We start from the raw sequence: 23286 nt of genomic DNA, 5'->3' as shown, positions 1-23286 counted from the left end.
CTAATCTGGTTTTTAAAATTTGTTTATTTATTTTTAAGAGAGATGGTGAGAGAGAGAGAAAGAAAGGAAGAAAGAGAGGCAGAGAGAGAATCCCAAGCAGTCTCTGTGTTGACATGGGGCTTGCAGCCATCAACCGTGAGATCATGACCCGAACGGAAACTAAGTCAGATGCTTAACTGACTGAGCCACCCAGGCATCCCTGCATGACCCAATCTAATCATAAAAAACCTTAGACAAACTCAAATTGATTAACATGGTGCAAAATAACTGACTAGTATTGTTTAAAAATGTTGAGGTTACAAAAGACAAGGAGAGTGAGGAAGTTTCAGTTTGGAGGAGTTAAGGATACAGGACACCTAAATGTAGTGCGGGATCCTAGACTGGCTTCTGGAACACAAGGGGACGTTAGTTGGAAAACTAATAAAATTTGAATGGAGTCTATAGTGCGGTTAATAGTACTGTATTCGTGTTAATTTCTTAGTTTTGATAAATGTGCTATGGTTATATAAGATGTTGATATAAGCAGAAGCTGATTAAGAGGTAAACAGGAACTCTATTTTTGTAACTTTTCCGTAAGTCTAAAATCATTTCAAAATAAAAAGGTGTTTAAGTATTTTTTTTTAAAGTTTATTTATTTATTTTTAGAGAAAGAGAGAGCAAGTGGGTGAGGGGCAGAGAGAAGGAGAGAGAGAATCCCAGGCAGGCTCCGTACTGTTAGTATGGAGCCCGACGTGGGGCTTGAACTCACAAACCACGAGATCATGACCTGAGCCAAGGTTGGATGCTTAACCGATTGAGCTACCCAGGTGCCCCTCAAAATAAAAAGGTTTTAAAAAGCTTCCTGCCATTTGGTACTTGAGGACTTTTTAATAGCAGAGTATATTTTAATATTCTCTAAATTTATAACGTGTGTGTGTATACACTTGTAATGTTGTATCTGTCAGTCAGCATTTTCCACAAATGCTAAACTCCATCCATTTTTTTTGGAGGCACCTTTAAAAAACCCTAGACTTCTTTTCTTTCCTTTTTTGTTTTTTCTATATTCTGTATTCCTAACTAAAGCCTTTTTTTTTTGTAAATGATCACAGCTCAACCCTCCTTCTGTTCCAGAAGGAACATCCCTGAGACTATGATCTGTGTATATGAGGCATGTTGCAGGGAGCAAAGAGTATGAGGCCAGAGATCAGAGGATCTGAATGTCAGGGGCACCTGGGTGGCTCAGTCAGTTGGATGTCTGACTTCAGCTCGGGTCACGATCTCGCCGTCAGTGAGTTTGGGCCCTGCATTGGGCTCTGTGCTGACAGCTTAGAGCCTGGAGCCTGCTTTGGATTCTGTGTCTCCCTCTCTCTCTGCTCCTCCCTCACTCATGCTCTGTCTCTCTCTGTCTCTCAAAAGTGAATAAACGTTAAAAAAAAAAAAAAAAAGATCTGATGCCAGCCTTATTAGTCTGGTTCTATTACTAACTCTGTGAACTTTTAGTTTTAATGCTCTGACACTAAATGGGAAATTTGGGCTGAATACTATATGTATTACTTGATGTATGGATTCAAATGATTTTATATATATATATATTCTTTTTAATTTTTAATGTTTATTTTTGAGAGAGAGAGACAGAGAACAAAGAGCTGTCAGCACAGAGCCTGACGCAGGGTTTGAACACACAAACCATGAGATCATGACCTGAGCTGAAGTCAGATGCTTAACTGAGCCACCCAGGCGCCCTCAAATGATTATATTTTTTTAAATTAATTTTTTGTTTTTATCAAGGTCCTATGTGCTCTGTTTTTAGGTTTCCCAAGGGTGTTTTTTTTTTTTTTTAAGTTTATTTATCTATTTTGAGAGAGAGAGAGAGAGAGCACAAACAGGTGAGGGGCGGAGAGAAGGAGAGAGACAATTCCAACCAGGCTCCAGGCTCCACCCTGTCACCACAGAGCCTGATGCAGGGATTGAACTCATGAACCATGAGATCATGACGAGCTGAGATCAAGACTTGGATGCCTAACTGACTGAGCCACCCAGGTGCCCCCCCAATTTTTTTTGTTTATCCATATGCATTTTTGCCTCTTGCCCCCAGAGTCTTTGGATTCTACAACAGCCGTCACAGTTTACTGACTTCATTCTGGCATTTCCCTTAGACTCTCTCTCTCTCTCTTTTTTAATCAAACTAAGGGGATCCACAGTTTCATTTCTTTCTTTTGATCAGGAAGCTACTGTAGCTGTCCTGTATCTTGTTTTTCTTCTTTCTGGAGGGAAGAAAAGTATTCTTATGTTAGGGCCTTGAATGGGCTGAGCCCTGGCACAATCCTGGAGGGACCATTGGCTGGCACACCTTTCTTGCCCCTGTACAATGGCATGAGAGCTCTGGGGCCAGGGTGCTTTGGCCAACCTGCGTCTCTCATGCCAGCACTAATGCCAAGGCATGGAGCCAGCAGGGAGCGCCATTTAAGAAATAACTGACACTCTTGAGAACAAATGATTTACCCAGGTTTGCTTTGTTATTTTTGCCCAGACAGTATTTTTTCCGTGTGTTCCCAGCATACAGGTAGTGGGCTTTTAGATCCCAGGGTAAGACCCAAATAAGGGAGATGTTGGTTGGCAGTGGGAAACCCCTGAGGGCTCTGGCCTGAACAGCTTGCTCGTAGTCACCAGAAAAGACAATTTGGGCATGTTCAGCAAATTGTAGGGCTTTCCTTGGTCTTTGTGTTGTTGTTTTTAACTTCCTTTTAAAATTGAGATGTAATTGACATGAAACATTGTGTCAGGTGTACAGAGTATTGATTGGATACATTTACATATCGGTAGCGCCTTGCGTTAGCCTCCAGCTTTACTTGTGCCATGTTGGCCTGTTAACTCACATTCCCACCTCCAGCCATTTCTCTTCCCAATTTGTTTACTGTCATTGGATGCTTAGTGTTGTCAGCTTGCTGCTCAAGAACAGTGAAGTGGGTGGATATTTTTAGAGTACAGCATCTAGAACCATGCTGGCATGTAGTAAACATTGTATTTGAGTTTGTTTCATAAAAATAAGAAGTTTTTCCTACTTTCAAAGAACTTACCATATAGTTGGAAAGATAAAAACCCACCAGCACAGAGCACAGTATGGAAAAAAAATGCTACTCAAGAGGCAGGGTGAGAAGAGGCAAGATCCTGTCTTCTTCTTTTTTTTAATGTTTTTTATTTTTTTATTTTTAGAGAGCAAGCATGTGAGTGGGGGAGAGGGGCAGAAGGAGAGAGAGAGACAGAGAATCTTTAAAAAAAAATTTTTTTTACATTCATTTATTTTTGAGAGACAGAGCACTAGTGGGGGAGGGGCAGAGAGAGAGAGAGAGAGAGAGAGAGAGAGAGAGAGAATCCAAAGCAGACTCCAGGCTCTGAGTTGTCAGCACAGAGCCTGACATGGGGCTCGAACTCACAAACCATGGGATTGTGACCTGAGCTGAAGTCGGACGCTCAACCGACTGAGCCACCCAGGCACCCCAGAAGCAGAATCTTAAGCAGGCTGCACACTCAGCACAGAACCCAATGTGGGGCTCCATCTCATGACTTCGGATCATGACTTGAACCAAAATCAAGAGTAGGATGCTAGGGGTGCCTGGGTGTCTCAGTTGATTAAACATCCAACTTGATTTGGCTCGGGTCATGATCTCACGGTTCATGAAATTGAGCCCTGCTTCAGGCTTTTGCGCTGGGACTCTCTCTCTCCCTCTTTGTCTGCCCCTCTCCTGCTGGCACATGTGTGCTCTCTCTCAAAATAAACATTCAAAAAAAAAAAAAAAAAGACGCTTAACTGACTGAGCCACCCAAGCGCCTGAAGAACTATCTTCTGTGTGCTCTCCTCAGGTCACCTCATTTATTCGTCTAAACAACCAGCAATTCCTCCCATTTTGTGGTTCATAAATTGAAGTCAATAGGCGCAAAAGGCCTTAAAGTCCTATAAGGTCATGTGTGTAATAGCGAGATTTGAACACAGAGCTGTGTGAACTGAAAACTCTCATTACCACCAGAAAGAATAGAGAAAGCTTTGAAAGGAGGCTGGTGCTGGACCTTGAAGGATGGATAGAATTTACCAAATGGAGAGAAGTGGGGGGCACATACAGGTTGTAGGGGGCAGGGAAAGGGGTGGGCACAGCATGGGCAAAAGTGTAGCCTTGGGAAGCACGAAGCGTGCTTGGGAATGGCAGGTGTTCCCCAGGTGTGCTAGAATAAGGGAGGAGTGACAGACAAAGCTGGAACATGGGTTGGAGGCAGAGCATCCTGAGCCTGGAATTCTGAGTTCGGGCTTTATTTCATAATCCATTTTACAGCCTATTGAAGGTATTTGTGAAAGGGAGTGACATGGTGAAAAGTCTTGTCATGGTGACTTAAGTTCAGGTGGGATATGGAACGGGCTGGAGAAACAGAGGGGCTGCTGTCGTGGAAGCTAATGTGTGAGGTACATAGATACGGTGCGTTATGCTGTTCAGCCTCACAATACCCCTAAGGGATGGGCACTGGTAATATCCCCATTTTCCAGGTGGGCAAACTGAGGCATTGAGAGGTTAAGTACTGATCAGCCTACCACACTGAATAATGATGTTGCCAGCATATAAACCACCTGTGCTGCCTCTCTATGCCACAGCACCTGAGGAGACGTCTGGGGGCCATTTTAACAGGTCATGTGTGATAGTCCAGGTGGCGAGGACTGAGCTAGTTCAGTAGTGATGGAAAAGGAGAGATGGGAGCAGCAGTGCGAAACACCATCGTATGTGAGCCTGATCCCAGGGCTGGACCTGTAACTTCATGGCTTCTGTTTATGTAGTGTTTCCTGCGGAGGCTGGTGCTCAGTGGCGAGAGTGTTGCCGAGACCGTGGGGCAGCATGGACAGCCTCGCCTCCAAACTTCCTAAGTAACTTATTTTAGGCTTCTTGTTTTTCCTGAGGAAATGTATTAATCTAAAAAAGCAAGTGCTGAGGTTGGTGTTCTTGGTTTGAGTTACTTTTGAGACCATGTAAGCAAACTTCCAGGTGTTCTCAAGCATCTCAGGCTTTCAGTACTAGCGTTTGAGACAAGGAGGTGGCTCCAGAGGGCTGGGGGTGATCAGATCTCCCTTTTGCCCATGAACCTCCTCCCTCATCTGCTTCTCTTGATATGTTCCCAGTTACTTCCCTGTTTTGCTATTGTATGGGTTGACATATCATAAAATTATTTAATTTGTTTTACTTTTGTTTCTAATTTTTTTAAGAGAAAGGGGGTGCATGCATTTTGACTCTGCAAAGCTTTTGACACGCAGTTAAATGAACCTATAATTCATGTGTGCTGAATGCCATGGTGACTGTGTAGGGCAGTGTGGGCCAGCCCAGTGACCTCTGTGCTCTGTCTGTTGCAGGTGATAAGAAGTACATCATGGGGCCCAAGCTTTCTACTCTCGATGCCACTGTCTTTGGACACTTGGCACAGGCAATGTGGACCTTACCTGGGACAAGACCTGAGCGGCTGATCAAAGGCAAGCCCTACAAACCTCTTCAGTTTTTGGGAGTCGCTGTGGGGTGAAGGGAGGGGTAACACAACAGAGAATTCTAGGCCATTGCCTGTAAGCTTGACTGTGCTTTATGGAGACATCAGGCTGTCGTGTCCAGGGCCAGGGTCAGTTTATTGTGCTTAGGATATGTAGGTGTTGAGGAGACGCTGGGCTTCTTACCTGCCATCAACAAGGTTGACACAAATTGTACCGTGTTTTACACCAGGGCTTTTCTTTCAGCTCCTTACATAGTGGACTTAACACTTGTTGAAACCGGGCTTGCATTCCACCTCATGCACTTGTCTTGTTGGTCTTCCTCAATTTCCTTTGGACAGTGGTGGCTCACCACTTTCTGGTATATTCAATGCTGCAGTAACCATGGTGGGGTGGGGCTGATGGGGCTCACTGCCCATCTCGAGGCTCCTTTTGAGTCTGAACTGGTCTTACATATTTCGCATGTAGGTATAGGAACATATGTTTCTGTGTCATTTGACTTCAAAACATTCTTTTCTCCCCTTCCAGTGGGTGTCTGTAGATGATCCATTGAGAGCAGTAGAGCTAGTAAGTTCAAGCGGTAAAAATGGAGGCGATGTTAACCAATGTTTTGTAAGCTTGGTTCTATGCAAAATATTGTTATTATTATTATTAGTAGTAGTTAGTAGTAGCCGCAGCCCTAGTAGTAGTACATTTTAGCCAGAAAAACACAGCCTTGTGTCTCTGTTGTGTGATCTTGGCTGTAGGGCCTACCAGAGTTAACTTATAGTTGGAGGGGTGGAAGTGAGGATGAATGGGACCAGCCTAGAGGATGAATGTATGTGTGGAGGTGAAGGTAGGGGTGTTAAGCCAGGAGTAAAATTCACGTTAGCAAGGGAGCAGGGAAAGTGAGCTCAACGTGGTTTGATGTCAAGGGACCAGATCTTGATGTGTCCCTTGGGAGGGGACAGTGCCCTTGGGAGGGCGGTGTCCCTCCTTGGGAGGGCGGTGCAGACTGAAGTGGGGGGATGCACATGGCAGCTGGGCCATCTGGGAGAGTCTTCCCCTGTGTTGGTAGATGGGAGCTGTTTGGAGTCATCTCCACTTAAGTGCCTCGGGCCCGGGGATGTGGGGATCAAAGTCTGATATTTGGGTTTGGGAAAGGGTGTGACAGAGTTGACCAAGGTATTTATACCCCAACTGAGTAGGTTGGGGGTATAGATGAGATCACCAGTGAATCGTATATAGAATGCTTTTAATGTTGGGTGGATGGATGGTTGGAACCAAGCAAGGCAGAATCATATAAGAAACTAAGGCAGGTAAACACTCATGTGTGGTGGTCATAGGTGAGTGGATAGGAAGGCTGGTGAAGGCTGAAGTTCTGTGTGTGTGTGTGTGTGTGTGTGTGTGTGTGTGTGTGTATTCATGTGAGGCCCAGAAGCCCAGACCAGGGCATGGACAGCAGGAGTCATTCTCCAGATCCTCATATTGGTGGTGGTGAGGCTTTAGATACATTACCAAACGTGGTTGAAATGGAGGAAGCATTGACTGAAGGTTTTCCAGAACTTCAGCTGAGTGAGGGTAGGAATAGTATGGACTGATACTTAATTTCCTAAATGATCAGCATGGAGATATTCCTTGTCTTGTGATGTGTTGGAACTTACGATACTTACAGTATTTAAAATAGTTTCCCTTTATTTTAATCAGATTTTCCAGGGTCATCTAAAATATATTGGTTCCCTTTAGTTAATTTAGAGGTTTGTTTTATATCTACTTTCTGTTCCTATTACTTCCTGCTCCCTCTCTCCATTTCCCTAGCACACCACTCTTACACACCTATGTACACACATCACCACCTCTGCTCACATACTTTTATACACACATATCCCATACACTTGTACACATAGACTTACATTTGTACCCAGGCGCGTGCGCGCGGCTGAGGTCATCTGGTATTTAGTCAGAGCATTTAGGTATTCACTATCAGTAGAACTCTCAAATTCTATAGAATCCCTTCTTGTAGGAATGAAGCATCTTTATGTTAAATTATTTATGACTTGGCCCTTTTCTCTTTTACTTCCTGGAAGGACTTGAAACATTTAATGTTATTTTTAAAGAAATGGCCAGCCTTTTTGGAGGATTGGAAGATTAGAGGATTGATTTTGAGTCCCACCCAAGACCCACACATTTGGGGGAATCTGACACCATCGTCTGTGAGGGACTTTGGCACACGGTTTCATGTACTTTGATTCTTAAACAAGGTAGCAGCTTCCAATTCTCCCTGGGGACTGGTATAGCGTGAGTCATTGAAGTCCACAGAGGGTCTCTAGGGGCACCTGGGAGTCTGGTTAAGCATTCAACTTCAGCTCAGGTCATGATCTCATAGTTCGTGGGTTCGAGCCCTGCATCCGGCTCTGTGCTGCCAGCTCAGAGCCTAGAGCCTGCTTCAAATTCTGTGTCTCCCTCTCTCTCTGCCCCTACTCTGCTCATGCTCGGTGTCTGTCTCTCTCAAAAATGAATAAACATTAAAAAAAAGTCCACAGAGGGTCTTTAAATCTCATTTTGGTCATTGATTTCATGCCCTTCTAAATCTTCTGATTGGAGCTGCTAATAGACTAATATTTTGGTCTCAACTTCTTTCTCTGCCTTTGTTCTTTCTGTGGTGGAGACTTTCCCAAGAAGTAACAAGAGGAAGGAGAAGCAGAAACAACTAAGAACCTGTATGATTTAGAACTGGCTCAAATCCAGGAACGTGAATGGCTTAGATCAGGCAGTTTTCTGCCTAGCTTTGGAACAGCCAGGGCACTTTTGGCCTTGCTACATGTGTGAATGTGTGAGTGTACATATGCATAAATATTAGCTTTTGGTCCTAGGTATTAATTACAGTAGGGAGCCACAGAGGCTGCTTCTGGAGCCATCTAAAGTAGGGAGAAACTTGCCTTAATTTAGGTGAGTAGGAGGACAGACTTTGAATATTCAACAGTTCTCAAAATATACATAAGTATGTGTTTGCATATATATAGATGTAGATATATGAAATATTATTTCCTTGCTGGAGAGAATCTAGAAAAAATAGAAAAGTTAAAAAAAAAAAAAACTTGTGTCCCTGTCACCCACAGACAACTGTTAATATTGTGGTATGTATCCTCATCTTTCATCAAGTACATGTATGTATACATTTTTAAAAATCAGGATCACGGTATTGATACAGTTATAAACTTATAAATTTTAATTAACTGTGTCTTCATTTCTCTTGTCATTCAATATACCTTAAAACAATATGTTTAGTAGTTGCATAATATCCTGTATCCTATGGCTACACTGTAATTTATGTGATTAATCTTTTTCTGGTCTCATGGGTTATTTCACATACTTTTTTACCAATATTCCGAAGTGAATATTGTATAAATATATATTCTTGCTTATCTCTGGTTATTTCCTTAAGCTAAACTTGTAGTTGGGGAACTTCTGTCTCAAAAGGTATAAGCCCTTGGTCTGTATGGCTAAACTGTTTTCTAGAAAGACTGTAGCAGTTTATATTCTTATGAGTACCGTCTGAAAGTACCTCGAATTTTGTTCCCCAATTAAGATTGTATATAATTTATTTTGAAATTTTTGCCATTTTTCCAGTAAAGAATCTCAGTTTTACTCTCAGCAAATTCCTCATGTAGAGTCCCATTTGACATTTTGTTCAGAGTGTCCTTATTAGGGAATTGCATGTGGATCTGGGCACTCTTTGAAACAGACATGGAGCACTACAGAGTCTGGAAAAGTGCCAGAAGGGAAGGAGTTCTGCGACCTGTCTGCCTGCCTTGTAGCATGTAGCAGGCCCATAGCATGATGCTATTTTTCTGGATGTGTGAGAACCACAACCTTCTTGTGCTGAGAAACACTTTATTCATTAGCTCTTTTACCAGCAGTCATTTGTTACTGTTGGGTGACTTTTTGCTTCTTATTTGATTAATTGAAAGGTGGAAGAAATGCTGGATATCCTTGAGAAATATCTGAGTCTATCCCCACCCCCCCACACTTACTGTTCTCCGTCTGGACGTGTTCAGCAAGAGGTCTGGTCTCAGGAAGGGGATGGCTCAGATGACTTTTGTGGGTATTTGTGTTTTGAGATCTACAAATTTGTATCCTTTAGCTTCAAGGAGATGGGGGGAAGGTGGTGTCCTCATCACAGCATTCAAGTTTGTTTTGAACTTAAAAATTTTTTTTTATTAAATATTTTTAAATGTTTATCTTAGAGAGACAGAGCATGAGTGGAGGAGGGGCAGAAAGAGGGAGACACAGGATCCAAAGCAGCCTCCAAGCTCTGAGCTGTCAGCACAGAGCCTAATGAGGGGCTTGAACCCACCAACCTCGAGATCATGACCTGAGCTGAAGTCAGACACTTAACTGACCGAGCCACCCAGACACCTCTGTTTTTAGTACTTTTAAACCAAACAGTAGAATTGCATTATACACATTACTTTGTAACTTGCTTTTTTTAAAAAAAAAAAAACAAAAACTTTTTTCATGTTTGTTTATTTTTGAGAGAGAGAGGGAGAGAGAGAGAGAATGCAAGCACGGGAGGGGTAGAGAGAGAGGGACACACAGAATCTGAAGCAGGCTCCAGGCTTTGAGCTGTCAGCATAGAGCCCGATGTAGGGCTCAAACCCGTGAACTGCGAGATCATGACCTGAGCCAAAGTCAGGTGTTTAACCGACTGAGCCACCCAGGTGCCCTGCTTTTTTCACTTAATAGAATATCATGTCTTTTTAACATCTGCAAAATATTATATAGAATTGATACACCATAATTTATTCAATCAGTCCCTATTGATGGACATTCAGGCTGTTCCCATATTTCTTTTCTTTCTTTTTTACTGACATAATGCTGTCGAGGTTGGTATACATATATGTTTATATACTAGTGCTTTTATTTTAGTAGAATAGAGAACTAAAAGTGGAGTTTTGGGCCAACAGGTACATTTAAAATTTCAATAGATGACATCAGATTACTTTCCAAAAAAGGTTATAGCAATCTTATAATTCCACCAGACATGTGCTTACAATGCCTGACCCTCCACATTGGATGTTATCAAATCTTAATTTTTACCAGTTTGGTGGATGAATTGTTACCTGATTATTGAGTACACTTTCAAAAATGCAGTTTTTCCATTATTTCACAAAGTTTACATCCTCAGCGTAGGCATTTGTGTTGACAAAGGAATATCTCGCACACACACACAAAGCCATTTTCTACTGCCAACTTTTTTCTTTTCTTTTGGCTGGGACATGTTGAGTCCGCTGATGGAGAATCTAGGCACAGAAGGAATTGGCAAAGCCTGACAGAATTGGCAAAGTCAAACATAAAATTTCATTCTTCGTTCTACTCTTTTTTTAATCAGTGGCAGGAAATGAGGATGGGTATGTGAGCTCCTAGTTTTTGCTTATCAAAGCAAACTCTTTCTGGACTGCATGATAGAATGATCACTTCTTGACAACTCATTATCTTTGAGGGGCAGCACCTATCCCCTCATAATTCTTAGTACCCCAGAGAGAATTTGAGAAAAATAATCTGTGACAGGGAGTGTGCATCTATGAATTCTCAAGTCAGGCTGTGAGATCACCAGTAGAGGTGGGGGGAGGGGGGGGGAGAGGGAGAGAGAGAGAGAGAGAGGGGGGGGGGGGGAGGGAGGTGGTTCGTGGTGAAGGGCATGGAGTCTGGAGACTGCTGGTGTTTAAATCTTGGCTCTGCCACTTTCTTACTGTGTGACCTTAGGCAAGTTAATTAACCTCTCTGTTGCTTCAGTGTTCTCATGACAGATGGGGGTAATAATAGTTCCTGCCTCATAGGATTGTTGCGAGGACTAATTCAACAGATGCATAAAAGCACTTCAAACAGTGCCCGGTACACAGTAAGGGCTATTTGTATGTTTGCTATTATTACTTTTTATTATTGCACACTGAAGTGGTATTAATGTCACATAGTACAAAGGCAGGGCGGCTCTCCTGGAAGAAAAGTGAAGAAACAGGTGGTAGAAAAAACAGCCACAAAAGAAGTGGATAGAATCGTATATGGTGTAGATCCTGTGGCTATTGGGAATAGATTCTGACTTTCTAGCTGCTCCCTAAACAGCTCCTAGGGAATGGACGTGATTGAGGCAAACACGGCTGTCCCCAGACCCTGCTATGAAGTGACCATAATCCATCTCTGATTACCACCTCCCACCAAACCTTGGTGCCGCCTCCAGATCTTTATCCGATTCTTGGTTACCAGTGACTGGGAGCCATACCTGCTGAGGTGTTTCATGACTGCTTTCCCGAGGGAGGATCTAAGTGAAGGTTTGGCATGCATCTTTTTAAGGAGCAATCCTGTGGCTCCTTGGCTTCTGGCTCCGGGGCGTGTGTGTAAAGTCTTCGAGGAAGGGGCAATCAGAATGGGCGCATATATGGTATGAGTTGAACTGTTATGATCTGAGACAACTGAAAATGGTGACCTGCAACCAGTGCTGGCTCACTGCTTGATAGGATCTGTGAAGTAGGGGGATTTGCTTCGTTACATTTTACAGGAGATGTGCTTATGTAAGCAGAACAGCGATCAAGTTTTGAAAAATTTTCATGGGAAAATGTATATAACCACATCATACGAAGTAACAGGAAACATTAATAATGACAATAAATAGAAAACGTACTGAAAGAAATTACATCAAAACGCTACTGTGATTACCTTGGATTGACGAGATTATAGGGGGCTTTTGTTTTCTTCTTTATGGCGTTTCTATATACAGACTTCTAATCTTCCAAAATGAGAATGTATTACCTTCTTTGATAGAAAATAAAATAGAGTAGTTAAAGACTATAGTCAGTAGACCTGTTAATGTAGAAACAACCTAAATGGCCTTGAAGGGGGTGTGGTAAAAACAAAATGAAACTATGGTACATCTGAATAATGAACTGCTGTGCAGTTATCAAGGTGATAGTGTGAAATTGACAGTTTTTCATTATATGTTGTTAAGTGGAAAAAAGTAGCATAAGGGACAATATATAGTAAATGCTAAATAGCAAATGTAAATACATGTAAATGTATATCCAAGAATATAAACGGAAATGTTAATATGGTGAATGTGATTATTGGTAATTCTTTTGTTTTCTGTGTTTTGGTATTTTCTAATATTCTTCAATAAAACCTGGGTTACCTCTATAATAAGTAGATGTTTATATAACTTAAAAAAAAAAAAAAAATCCAAGGAATGTTCTTAGGGCAATGAAGTCCGGTAAGGGAGTGCCAGATCATGTATTCGTAAGCAATAGTGCCATCTGGTGGATCAAAGGCAAAAACTCACCCTCTTTATTTTTCATTTGGAATTTGGAAATGAAAGTCGGTTCTGTGTCACGTTTCAGACAAATGCCGGGACAATTTTAGCAACTTAACAGAAGTGTTCCTTTGATTCACAGGAAAAAGAAGTAGCCCAGTAACTGAGTTGGGAACCTAATTATAAGTATAGCCGTTCAATTTTATTTAAAAAAAAAATCTGTTTTACTAAATGTGCCTGGGGGGGCATACTCATCCGTAGACAATTCTGAATTATCCATTTTATTTAGGATCATTTAGGGCAAAATTTGCATCTTAACATAACTTTCTTCAACGACGTGGCATAGAACCCAGCCCTTAATAGCACCACCAATATTTGTGGAATGAGGACTTACTTCTGGCTGGCTGACCTCGCTGACAGTTGGTGGATTTACATGGGGCATAACTTAATTTAAATATGAACGAGTGGAAGTTCCAGTTCTCTTGATAAGCAAACACAAAATACTAAAATGCTCGACAACGCCCAATGATGGTAGTTGAGCTGCCATTCTGGATAAATTACCACCGCCACCCCCACCCCCACCATCACCCTGCGACTCCCAGCCCACTCACACTTCACTTACCCAGCCCACTCACCCAGCCCACTCACACTTAACTTTTTCCACTCGCCTTTCTTCTTCTGCGTGTGAAAATCTAAATATCTGATAGTCCGTCTTTGGAAAAACACTGTTAAGGTCTACCCCACCGCGTTCTTCCCAACCCCGCAGAAGGCCAAACTGCTGGCAGATTGCTGCCTTTGAGAATTAACCCTGGCTTTCCTTACCACCCCGCAGGTGAGCTCATCAACCTTGCCATGTACTGTGAGAGGATAAGGAGGAAATTCTGGCCTGAGTGGCACCATGATGATGACAACACCATCTATGAGTCTGAGGAGAGCAGCGAAGGGAGCAAAACCCACACGCCCCTGCTGGATTTCAGCTTTTACTCAAGGACAGAGACCTTTGAAGATGAGGGAGCAGAGAACAGTTTTTCCAGAACCCCAGACACGGATTTCACCGGACACTCGCTCTTTGATTCTGATGTGGACATGGAGGACTACACAGACCACGAACAGTGCAAGTGACGTTCAGCCACGCTGACCCTCTTCTGCCGGAGCGGCCACTCCCTGGGGTTGGTCCGATTTCCCAGGTGGAAATCCATCTGAGCTGGGAGGAGATCTTCGTGCTCGACACAGTTCTCACGAGCTAACTGGACGATAGCAGCCTTATTTCTTTTTGTACAAACGAGACACAGAACCATTCGGATGGCTCCATTTAAAACAAACAGGCAAAAAGGAAAAAAAAAAAAAGTCAGCATGGTTCCTGAAATCCATTTTTGTTTTCATTAGAAAACTAACACTGTGTGGCAGAGCAGGGGCAAGAGCAGATTGTCTGCGGATTGTGTCTATGTAGATCGTCTTCAACCCGAGGGCTTATTTGTGAGACGGATTCTCGAACGTCCTTCACCCACCGGGGTTCCAAGTAATGAGAGAAATCATCGGGGGAAATGTCCAGGAGACAAATATCCTATGGTGGCTGCTTGTATTTTATGTGTGTATATTGTATGTTGAGATAATTGAAATAAAAATCCATAGATATTCAGCGAACACCTACTATGTGCAAAGCACTGTGCTAGGTGCTAATCAGTATAAGATTTATTCTCAGTCCTGCCAGTGACTAGCTGTGTGATTTCGGGCGAGTCCCTTACTTCTTGTGTGCCTCATTTCCCCCACCTGTAAGGTGGGGATAACGATACTCTCCACCTACCTACCTCACAGGGGTGTTGTGAGGATTCATGTGGTAGCACCTCTTGGAAGAGGTGTGACATAAACACAACATTTTATTCTTTATTGTGCTTCCTGCGTATGAACATTTGAGGGCAGAGGAATTCCATATCCAGCCAACAGCAGCCACAGTCACTCGCCAAAGCCGAGCAGACGAAACACACGCAAAGGCGCAGTTAGGATTCTGTCACCATTCTTCTTTGTGATCTTGCCTGAATGGAAATCTTTTACTGAAAGACCGTTGAAAATGCTTTCACAGAGCATCGACAGCTACACACAGTCTTCAGTTCTGTGTATTTGCAGACGTCTTTCTTCCGTTGCCTGACCGCACGCTGGAATGTTGTCCTTTGTAGACTCCCGAGTGTTAAGTTGCCTGTGTTTGATTTATTTGAAGGGAATAAAGCTCAGGAATATGATGGGTTTCGTAGAGGTGAAGGGGAAAGGATTTGACTGATTTTTCTAAGCAGATGCTTGCCAACCTGTAATGTCTTTTTGAAAACAAATCTTGCAAGACGTATCGAAAAGATGAAGTCTGAAGAGGATCACGTGACAGGTATCAAAGCACTTTGTGCAGTGTAGACTCTATGCAGTTTTACTAATGCAACTTTTCTGGCGTTCTCAGCCATTGCCCCATGAGAGGAAGGCAATGCTGGGGACAAATCTTAATGTTTCTTAAGGATCTCCCGTAGCTGCCCTGTGCTCCCTCTCTGTCCCTGTAGAGCACATGGACCCTTGGGGTTACTGTATTTACTAAAGCGCTCTATCTCTGAAGACATCCTTTTTGTTGACTTAGAACATTTTCCAGTGAAATATGCGGTGAAGATGCTGGGGTGACGGCCATGGATTTGGGCTAGGAGAGTCGGTGTTACGATTTACAACCGCAAGCAGAGCTGCTTTGCTTCTGATCTCAACGGACTCACTGGGTAATGGTTATTCATGGTGGGGCCAAAGAGACATTTTTCAAAAGAGACAGCAATTTCTGCTGAGAAGTTTGTGTATTTGCTTGAAAAAGACTCTCTTTGAATATGGCTTTTGCAAAACAATCCTAAAATGCTGCGGATTCACAAAGAGGTAAAGGGGGAGAATTGCTGAGGCTGTTTACCATTGGAGCCACAGTGTAGGACCTGTGTAACTGGGGACAGATGCTGAGATACCCTCAGTTAGAGATTCTCATTGCACAGGAAACTCAGTCGTTAGTTTCTTATTAAAAGCATTCATCTTTGAGAGGACCGTTTGGTGCCTAATGAAAATGTGGGGGAGAAGATATGAATGGATGAGCGTGTTGTATCTCCAGCGACACTTGGGAGGACTCTTCACCTCGCCTGTCTCTAACACGTGTGTTCCAAGGTCAGCTGGTGGTAGTTCTGTGTGACTAGGGAAACTTCTGGCTTGCAAATGTGAATGTCATAACCAGCTAGGCTGTGGACCCGGCTGCACAAAGACCGAGTTGACCTATCCCCATCCATAGCTGGAAAAAGTTGTGTTTGCAATCTTGCCTGCAATTTATTCTCACTGTATAGCACAAAGCGTGTTGTGTCTTCGCGTCAAGAATGATTTAAGTTATGGCTGTGCAGAGTCACATATCGTTTTACTGTGCATTGCTTGCAGGGCAAGTACATAGAGAGCCAGTGTTCATCGTGAAGTTGTAAAATAAGTCATTCTTTCCAGGTGCCTCTCTTAGAGGCTTGAATGGACATTACCACTTGGAGTCTTGGGTACTAGCCTGCCAGCTCATGACTGGGCACTCAACATTCCGAAGGTGTAACTTGATTTGGAACCCTGGAATATACCCAGGTTTTACCTTCCCAATGTGGGTTATGGAAACAAAATGACCAAGACAAAATCACTGTCGGGTGGATGACCTAGGTAGTCTTTGTTGGAAGGGCTTTCATTTTACCTGGTTTGTTCCTAAGTTCCCTAGATTTGAAGTGTTCTCCAATATGGTGAACAGGTGCTACTTAAAAGAAAATATAACAAGAAATTAGGGGACATTTTGGTCATCTGGCTTACTTATTCAAGTTGTGTTTCTTTTTTTCCTGGAAAGTGACTTAAGGAGGTGTGATCTTTAATGTTAACAGATGTTTTTTGGTTGGACAGAAGCCCCACTAGCTGCCCGGTTTTTTTGTTTGTGTGTTTGTTTTATTTTTTACCTCTCAGTGTAAAAATAAATTCTGCCCCTCTATCCACTTCCCTTTGCCCCTCGTCCCCACTCATCAGGATTAAGGAGCAGCAGCAGTGTGATTTAATCTGCCTGTGTCAGCTAGGCAGAGGTAAGCTATATTGTCAGAGTTGACCATTTTGTTGTTGTGACATAATGAATTGTGAACAGTGATGCTGTTGTTGAGGCCATGAGCTAGCTACCCTGGTGACTGACCACAGACACAAGAACTTGAATCATAGCTGTAGTCTGTCTCTCCAGTGAGCCCGGCCTGTGCATCCTGTGGCATTAGGTGTTAGGATACGTTTGCTTGAAATAGTTAGAGTTCAAGGAAGGGAAGAGCTAGGAATTTTAGCTTCACGGGTCTTGCCTAGGTTATTTAAGAGAAAACATAAAATCATAAGAATGTATATAGCTGGGTAATGGATTAGTTGTAGAAAGCCCCTTACAAGAGAGCCTCTGAGGTTCTTATTGGCTCCATATCACATGCATATTCATTTATAGGCAAGACCTGAAGTCTTTCACCTTGCCTTAGATGGTTCTTGCTGTTACGTTACTTTGACTTTGTTTCTTTTTAAAACCCACATTCCCTGAGAAATCAGTCCATGCTCATGGAACCAGCACATCCCCAGCCTCTCTCAAAGAGTGCTTGGAATCTTCCACTCTTGCTCTCCATGTCTGTTCAGCCCAGTACAGACCAATTCAAGAATTTACTCTGTGCAAGGCACTGCTAGACTCTGAATGATACCAAGTCACCAAGACTCCATATTCTTTGTTTTTTATCTTTTAAAGAATCTATGCCATATTATCACTCCTTGCATATTTACTGAGCACCTATCCTGTTCCTGGCCCTGAGATCCACAGGAGATCTAGAGGGTGAACAGAACAGACATGACACCCTGATTTTAGGACATCCGCTTTTGCCCAGACTAATGCAATGGCCTCAAATGCTTGGTCACTTCCCTGATCCATTCCACCCTACACCATTAATTTTTAAAAGAATTTCTGGCCCTGATGGGGTGCCATATTGCCTCAGGATGAGGGCACTCTCTGGGCCCTGGTATTCTCAGCTCTTCCTTCATCTTGTTTCCTGGGATGTCTCCCAGGGCTTTTCCATATGAGCCATCCAGTGCATCCTGGTTGGTCTCCTTGCCATTGCCTAAACATGCCTCATGTCCCCACTCTGCTTCTGCTTATGCTAGCCTCCCTCCTGAAAGCCCTGCCCTTCCTGCCCACTGGCCCAACTCATGCCCACCTCCCAAGGCCCAACTTCATCAGTTCTGCAAGAAGACTTCCCAGCTCATTATAATCTCCCCTTCCTCTAGAAACACAGCACACATCGTTGGCTTCCCTGCTGGCTGCATGGGAAAGGTATGCCTAGAAAGCAGGCCATACACTAGAAAGTAGTGCTTTTAAACTGTTTGCGTCAGGGATTCCTTTGATAATCTAATGAAAGTCCTATACCTTATTACCAGAAAAATACATATATGCAAATATACAAAATTTTACATGTAACTTCGGATTTAGAGACCTGAAATCATCCATGGATTCTTTAGGGGGCTCATGGACCCCAGTGGAAGAAGCCTTCTAGAGTCTTTAAAAGCTACTGTTGTTAGTGTTCATTCTTTCTTGCCTTTGACATATGCAGAGAGTAGAAAATTGGTATGGGATGTGCATGCAAAAGCAATCTCTGTTATTATCTGTGTTGGGTGTGTGTTGAGTGACAGGGAAGGAAGGAAGAGGAGCTGTCTTACGTTAATTGAGAGAATATCTTTGTTTTGACAGGCTTGGCATTTTGAAACTGACAAGGTTTTATTGTTATTGTTCTTGGTTATCTGTTAACCATCCAAAAAGTTGGTTTATCAAAATTAATTCAGGGCCAGGTAAGCTTCATTTCAGGCCTCAAACCCACCACTTCTGCGTGAGTAGGCTTTGGCCTAGGGTTATTAAGGTAGGAGAGATAGGTTATTAAGGTAGGCTGGATTTTTCCTTATAGGAAAAAGATCGGCACAGTCAAGTTTTCCTGTATTCATCATTCATTAATTCATTCGTAGGATAACTGTTGAGTGTGTTTTCAATAAAAGGATGGTGCCTTTGTTGATAGGTAACTACTCAGGTTCTTCTTTGTCGTCGTCGTCTTCTTCTTCTTCTTCTTCTTCTTCTTTTTGTTTTTTTACAGGGTGAAGTTATTTTTATTGCTCCTGACTATGATCCAGGATCCTTTGTTCTCCTTTATGTGCAGTGCTGTTTAAGTTGAACGAGAACCAGTGAAAATACATTCGATGACAAATACTTCCAAGTCTGAATGCTGAACTCTGGCAACACATCTTTAATAGGTCCAGCCATCAATTAATGTGTGATTGTGGAGTGCTTGACCTTTTTTCAATTGCTTCCAGTGGTGAAACTGGGTGAAGTTTGAAAGGATCCCCTTGGTAGGTGGGGCAGGAGGTCCCTCTTTCCCAGAGCTCTTTTGCTAGTACCAGGAGTAAATGTCAACAGATGATGAATATTTTCTTCATTTGAATTCCTTACCAGAAACTTGAGTTTTTAGTCCCTGAATTTAAAGGATATCCTAAAGACATTTAAAGTTCCAGGGGCGCCTGGGTGGCTCAGTCGATTAAGCGTCCAATGTCAGCTCAGGTCATGATTTCACTGTTCCTGAGTTCAAGCCCTGGGTCAGGCTCTGTACTGACTGCTCAGAGCCTGGAGCCTGCTTTGGATTCTGTGTCTCCCTCACTCTGTGCCCTTCCCCTGCTCACTCTCTGTCTCTCAAAAATAAACATTAAAAAAAAAAAAGATATTTACAGTTCCTTAATGTTTAGGATAAGATAACTGGAATGGATAACTTACTGGCCTTGCTCCTTAGAGATGGTTACAGAGGAAACTAAAAAACCGCTTAAAGGAAAGTGACTCAGCTCTTTTGGGGCTGACAACGGGACCTCCTTAACCATGCTGGCTCCTGCCAAGGCAGGGAACCTGTCCCCACAGCAAGGCTCTCTGAAGTTTCTGTTGTTGGCTAGATTATGACAAAGTGGTGATGCTCAAATTTCAAGAAGATTATTGCCCCAAATTGTAAAACGTGTAGATAGATAAAGGGTCCCATCGCAGTAATAAAGTAACTTATGAATGTGGTCTAGCTAGCACCCACACTCCTGATCATTTTAGTGGAAGAAACAAGTTAGAGTAAAAGATTGATACAGTACTTTGGTGTTCTGTACACAATTAAATAATGTCATCAATGAACGTGATGGCCTTCATGAAGTTTAAAAAATTCTGGTTGTCCCTAATTACAACTTCATATTTTGAAACAATCCACTAATTGTAGAGCAATATATATTTATGATACTGGTTAATTTTATAAAAAGTAGTATTGCTACATATGACCATTCACCTCCCTCCCTCCCCATAGCAAGCAATTTTTTTTTTTTTTTTTTTTTTACTTTATGGCTCTGGAATAGAATAACCTTCATTTATCAATAATATTTAAACCTTTGGTCTTTCTTTAGTATTTTATACACCTACCTATGTCTTTAAAACCAATAGGAGTCAGCTGCTGAATTGCCATGTTAATTAGCTGTGGCTGAACAGGTAGCAGAGGGAGTACAGTGGAGGGCTAGGAAAGAGAACTGCTTTGGATATTTACCATCCCCCTCCTCTTAAAAAACAAAACAAACCCCAAACAACAATCTGTGGACTTTTCCCTTTAACAGTTGTTCAGAATTGAAAGTGTTCTGTCATATTTGCTTCTGGCTCTCCACAAGAGATCGCATTTGGCTTATTCAAACACAAACCATGTCCAGATGATTGTATTTTTACCTTAAACAAATTGTATCTGAATTCTTTTGCAGCAATAAGATTAAAAACAGTATCAAATTTTCAAGGAATCTCTGCTTCAGTAGGGGCGACACGTTTGTGTTACTCCTGTCAAAATGATTACCTCATGTGATCAGTCTCATGGGATCATGCTTATTGTAAACATGTGTTTTCCCCAGGAATGTGCATCATGCAGCGTGTCTCACGACTCAAACGGTAATGATGGCTGGGAAGAGGAGGGTCTGAATCCTTCATTTGGCGATACTAAGATTTCACTGAGTGGGAGGGGAGAAGGAAAGGGTGACAAAGGTGGCCTCTTCAGGCAGCACGTGGTACGGCTGTGTTGGAGACGTGGCAGCCACCTCGCAAGTTGTCTAAGGGGTGGCGTCAGTAACATAATACAAAATCCAGGTTTACAAATCAAAAACAAATGCAATTTGTAGGGAAGGATTGTTTGTGGATGTATGAAAGACTGGTGCAGGAAGCACTGAAATAATGTTGATCTTTGTCTTAATTTATATGCTCAAGTGCTGGGATTGTGCCATCTGAAGCCAAGCCTGGGAAATGGGAGAGCAGCTGACAGCGATGGCCTCTGCTCAGTTCCTTTGATTCTGGAACTTCCTTCTATTCTCTCAAAAGGGTTCGTGGCATATGGTTTCCATCTCATGAGTATAAAATGTACAAAGTAACGTATATTTGTTTTATAGATGCCCTTTAAGTGGAGACACCCCAAATCATTCATGTTTAGGTAGTGGTCTCCAAACCTTTGTGCTCATTCGCCTCATCAGTAAAACTTTCTGAGCATGCCCTTTAGCATATTTATTTATAAACACACACACACACACACACACACACACACACACACAGTGTGCTCATATGCAGTACTGATGTGTACATTAAAAACCATGGCAAACATAGAAATTTTCAAAGGCTGTTGTTCTGGACTCAGTAGAGTTTAGGGGCAAGGAGTACTTACAGGCAGCACCTAGAAAGCTGCAACTGATTAAAGAATGTGTATGTAACATTTGTGGCAAAGTGGATGTAAAATAGGCATGGGCGCATGATTTTAGGTCAACGAATGTATGTATGTATGTATGTATGTAAGTAAGTATTTTTACTTAAAATGGGCATTTGGGGTTGGGGAAGAGAATGGTGAATAAATAGATGTCCCCTTTACAAGAGCTATTTTAATTCTGTTTTTGGGACCACATGATCTAGAATGTTTTGAAAATTTCTGAAAGATTTCACAGTACATGGACTTAAGCAAAATAAGAAAAGATAGGAGGGGAAAAAGCAAATAATGCAAATATGGGATGCATTGCTTCAGAATTTCAATACCAATCTGAAAAGCATGTTTTGATAATTCCTGGTAACCAACATCTCACTGATTATAAATCTCTCTTCTGTTTGTTTATAATCCAATGTCACTAAATGTGTGGAAGGTGCACAGATTTATTTTCAGAGATCCGAGATGGGAAGGACCAATGTTGGTATAATTTGAGCCCACATTTCAGCTGCTTGGGGGCTGATGGATGGACACTGCCCGGAAGCATTTACCTGCACCACCTGTTTTGCAAACACAATGAATAGCATCTTGCTGAACAAGGGCCTCAATGTCGAGGTGGCATTCCAGTGTTTATTTCTGGACCTATGAGTTACTTTAGCACAGTTATTGTTAGTAGTTTATAAAGCCATATTTAAACTTGTATACTTGATTGTAAGATAGATTTGAATTGTGCACTATGTTGATTACTGTATATAAATGTGGAAATTCTGTACATTTGGTCTTCATGCTGTATGTATTTGATGTGTAAATGATAACTAATGGTTATGAAATAGCTTGCTGTGAATGTCTTTATTCCAATTTGCTTCTCTCTTTGCAGATTTGAATGTTTTAACTTTACACTCATGAGGAAAATCTGAAATCTTTGCATAGAACATACTGTTAAGTGGTAGTCTCTTAGATGATCGGGAAGATATTTTTCTTGTAAGGTTCTTGTATAATTAAAGCAGAGGTAATTAATTTTTTAGGCATATAATTTTCAGATAGAAATTCAACAGAATGTTTTTTAAGTAGAAAACAGGTCTTTGAATATGCTCTCCTACCCTCTCCTGCCTTTTAGTTCTTGCCCAGTGTGCCCCTCGGAGCTTCTGGGGAGTGATACCCACTAGTAGAGAGAAGAAAAGGGGGAGGGGAGCAGGACACACGCTAAGACCTTTGCTGTGGGTATGAGGCCTGATGATAGAGCAACTTCCCCTTCTGTTAATAGTGTCTAAATTAGTTTTTGTACCTCTCCAGTGAAGTAATTGTGATGTCCGTTTTGTAGATGAGGAAAGAGGCTTGGGGGGTAAATTAGGGTACAGTGGCTAAGACATGCTCAAGTCATTGATTTGCAGTGGTTTTAGAAATACAAATCTTACTTCCTAGTGTTCTGTCCATATGTGCCTGGCGATGAACCATGAAAGACAGCTGGATCTAAAAAGGCATGTCAGGATTGATGGAGACATTTAGGGTGTTTGAAATCCTATCTAGAAATTTGAGCAACTATTATCCAAATATTAGCTTCTTAGCATTTAGGGCAGATTGCGATAAGGTAACATCTAAAATCCCAAACTTCCCAAACCGTGGGACTATCTATTAAGTGGAAGATGAGAGAACCCCCTAATCCTACATTCTAGAGGTAACAGTTTGGCTTTCAGACCCCCATTCTCTCTTGACTAATA

The 23286-nt window shown here is 42.2% G+C and overlaps 1 protein-coding gene across 2 annotated transcripts in view; it reads left to right on the top strand.

The window, feature by feature from the left end:
* FAXC (failed axon connections homolog, metaxin like GST domain containing) overlaps nucleotides 1-22400 on the top strand; it is a 78890-nt gene extending 56490 nt beyond the window's left edge. For both annotated transcript variants that reach the window (XM_049654046.1, XM_049654047.1), the window contains 2 exons: nucleotides 5366-5482; nucleotides 13603-22400. In XM_049654046.1, the coding sequence (XP_049510003.1) occupies nucleotides 5366-5482; nucleotides 13603-13892 (407 nt within the window). In that variant the 3' untranslated portion in view covers nucleotides 13893-22400. The remainder of the gene's footprint in view (nucleotides 1-5365; nucleotides 5483-13602) is intronic.
* Nucleotides 22401-23286: the final 886 nt, after the last annotated feature.

This window comes from Panthera uncia, assembly GCF_023721935.1.
Source record: "Panthera uncia isolate 11264 chromosome B2 unlocalized genomic scaffold, Puncia_PCG_1.0 HiC_scaffold_24, whole genome shotgun sequence".
NCBI classification, from domain to species: domain Eukaryota; kingdom Metazoa; phylum Chordata; class Mammalia; order Carnivora; family Felidae; genus Panthera; species Panthera uncia.
The sequence above is the reverse complement of the archived record's forward strand: the minus strand, read 5'-3'. Positions and strand labels throughout refer to the sequence as shown.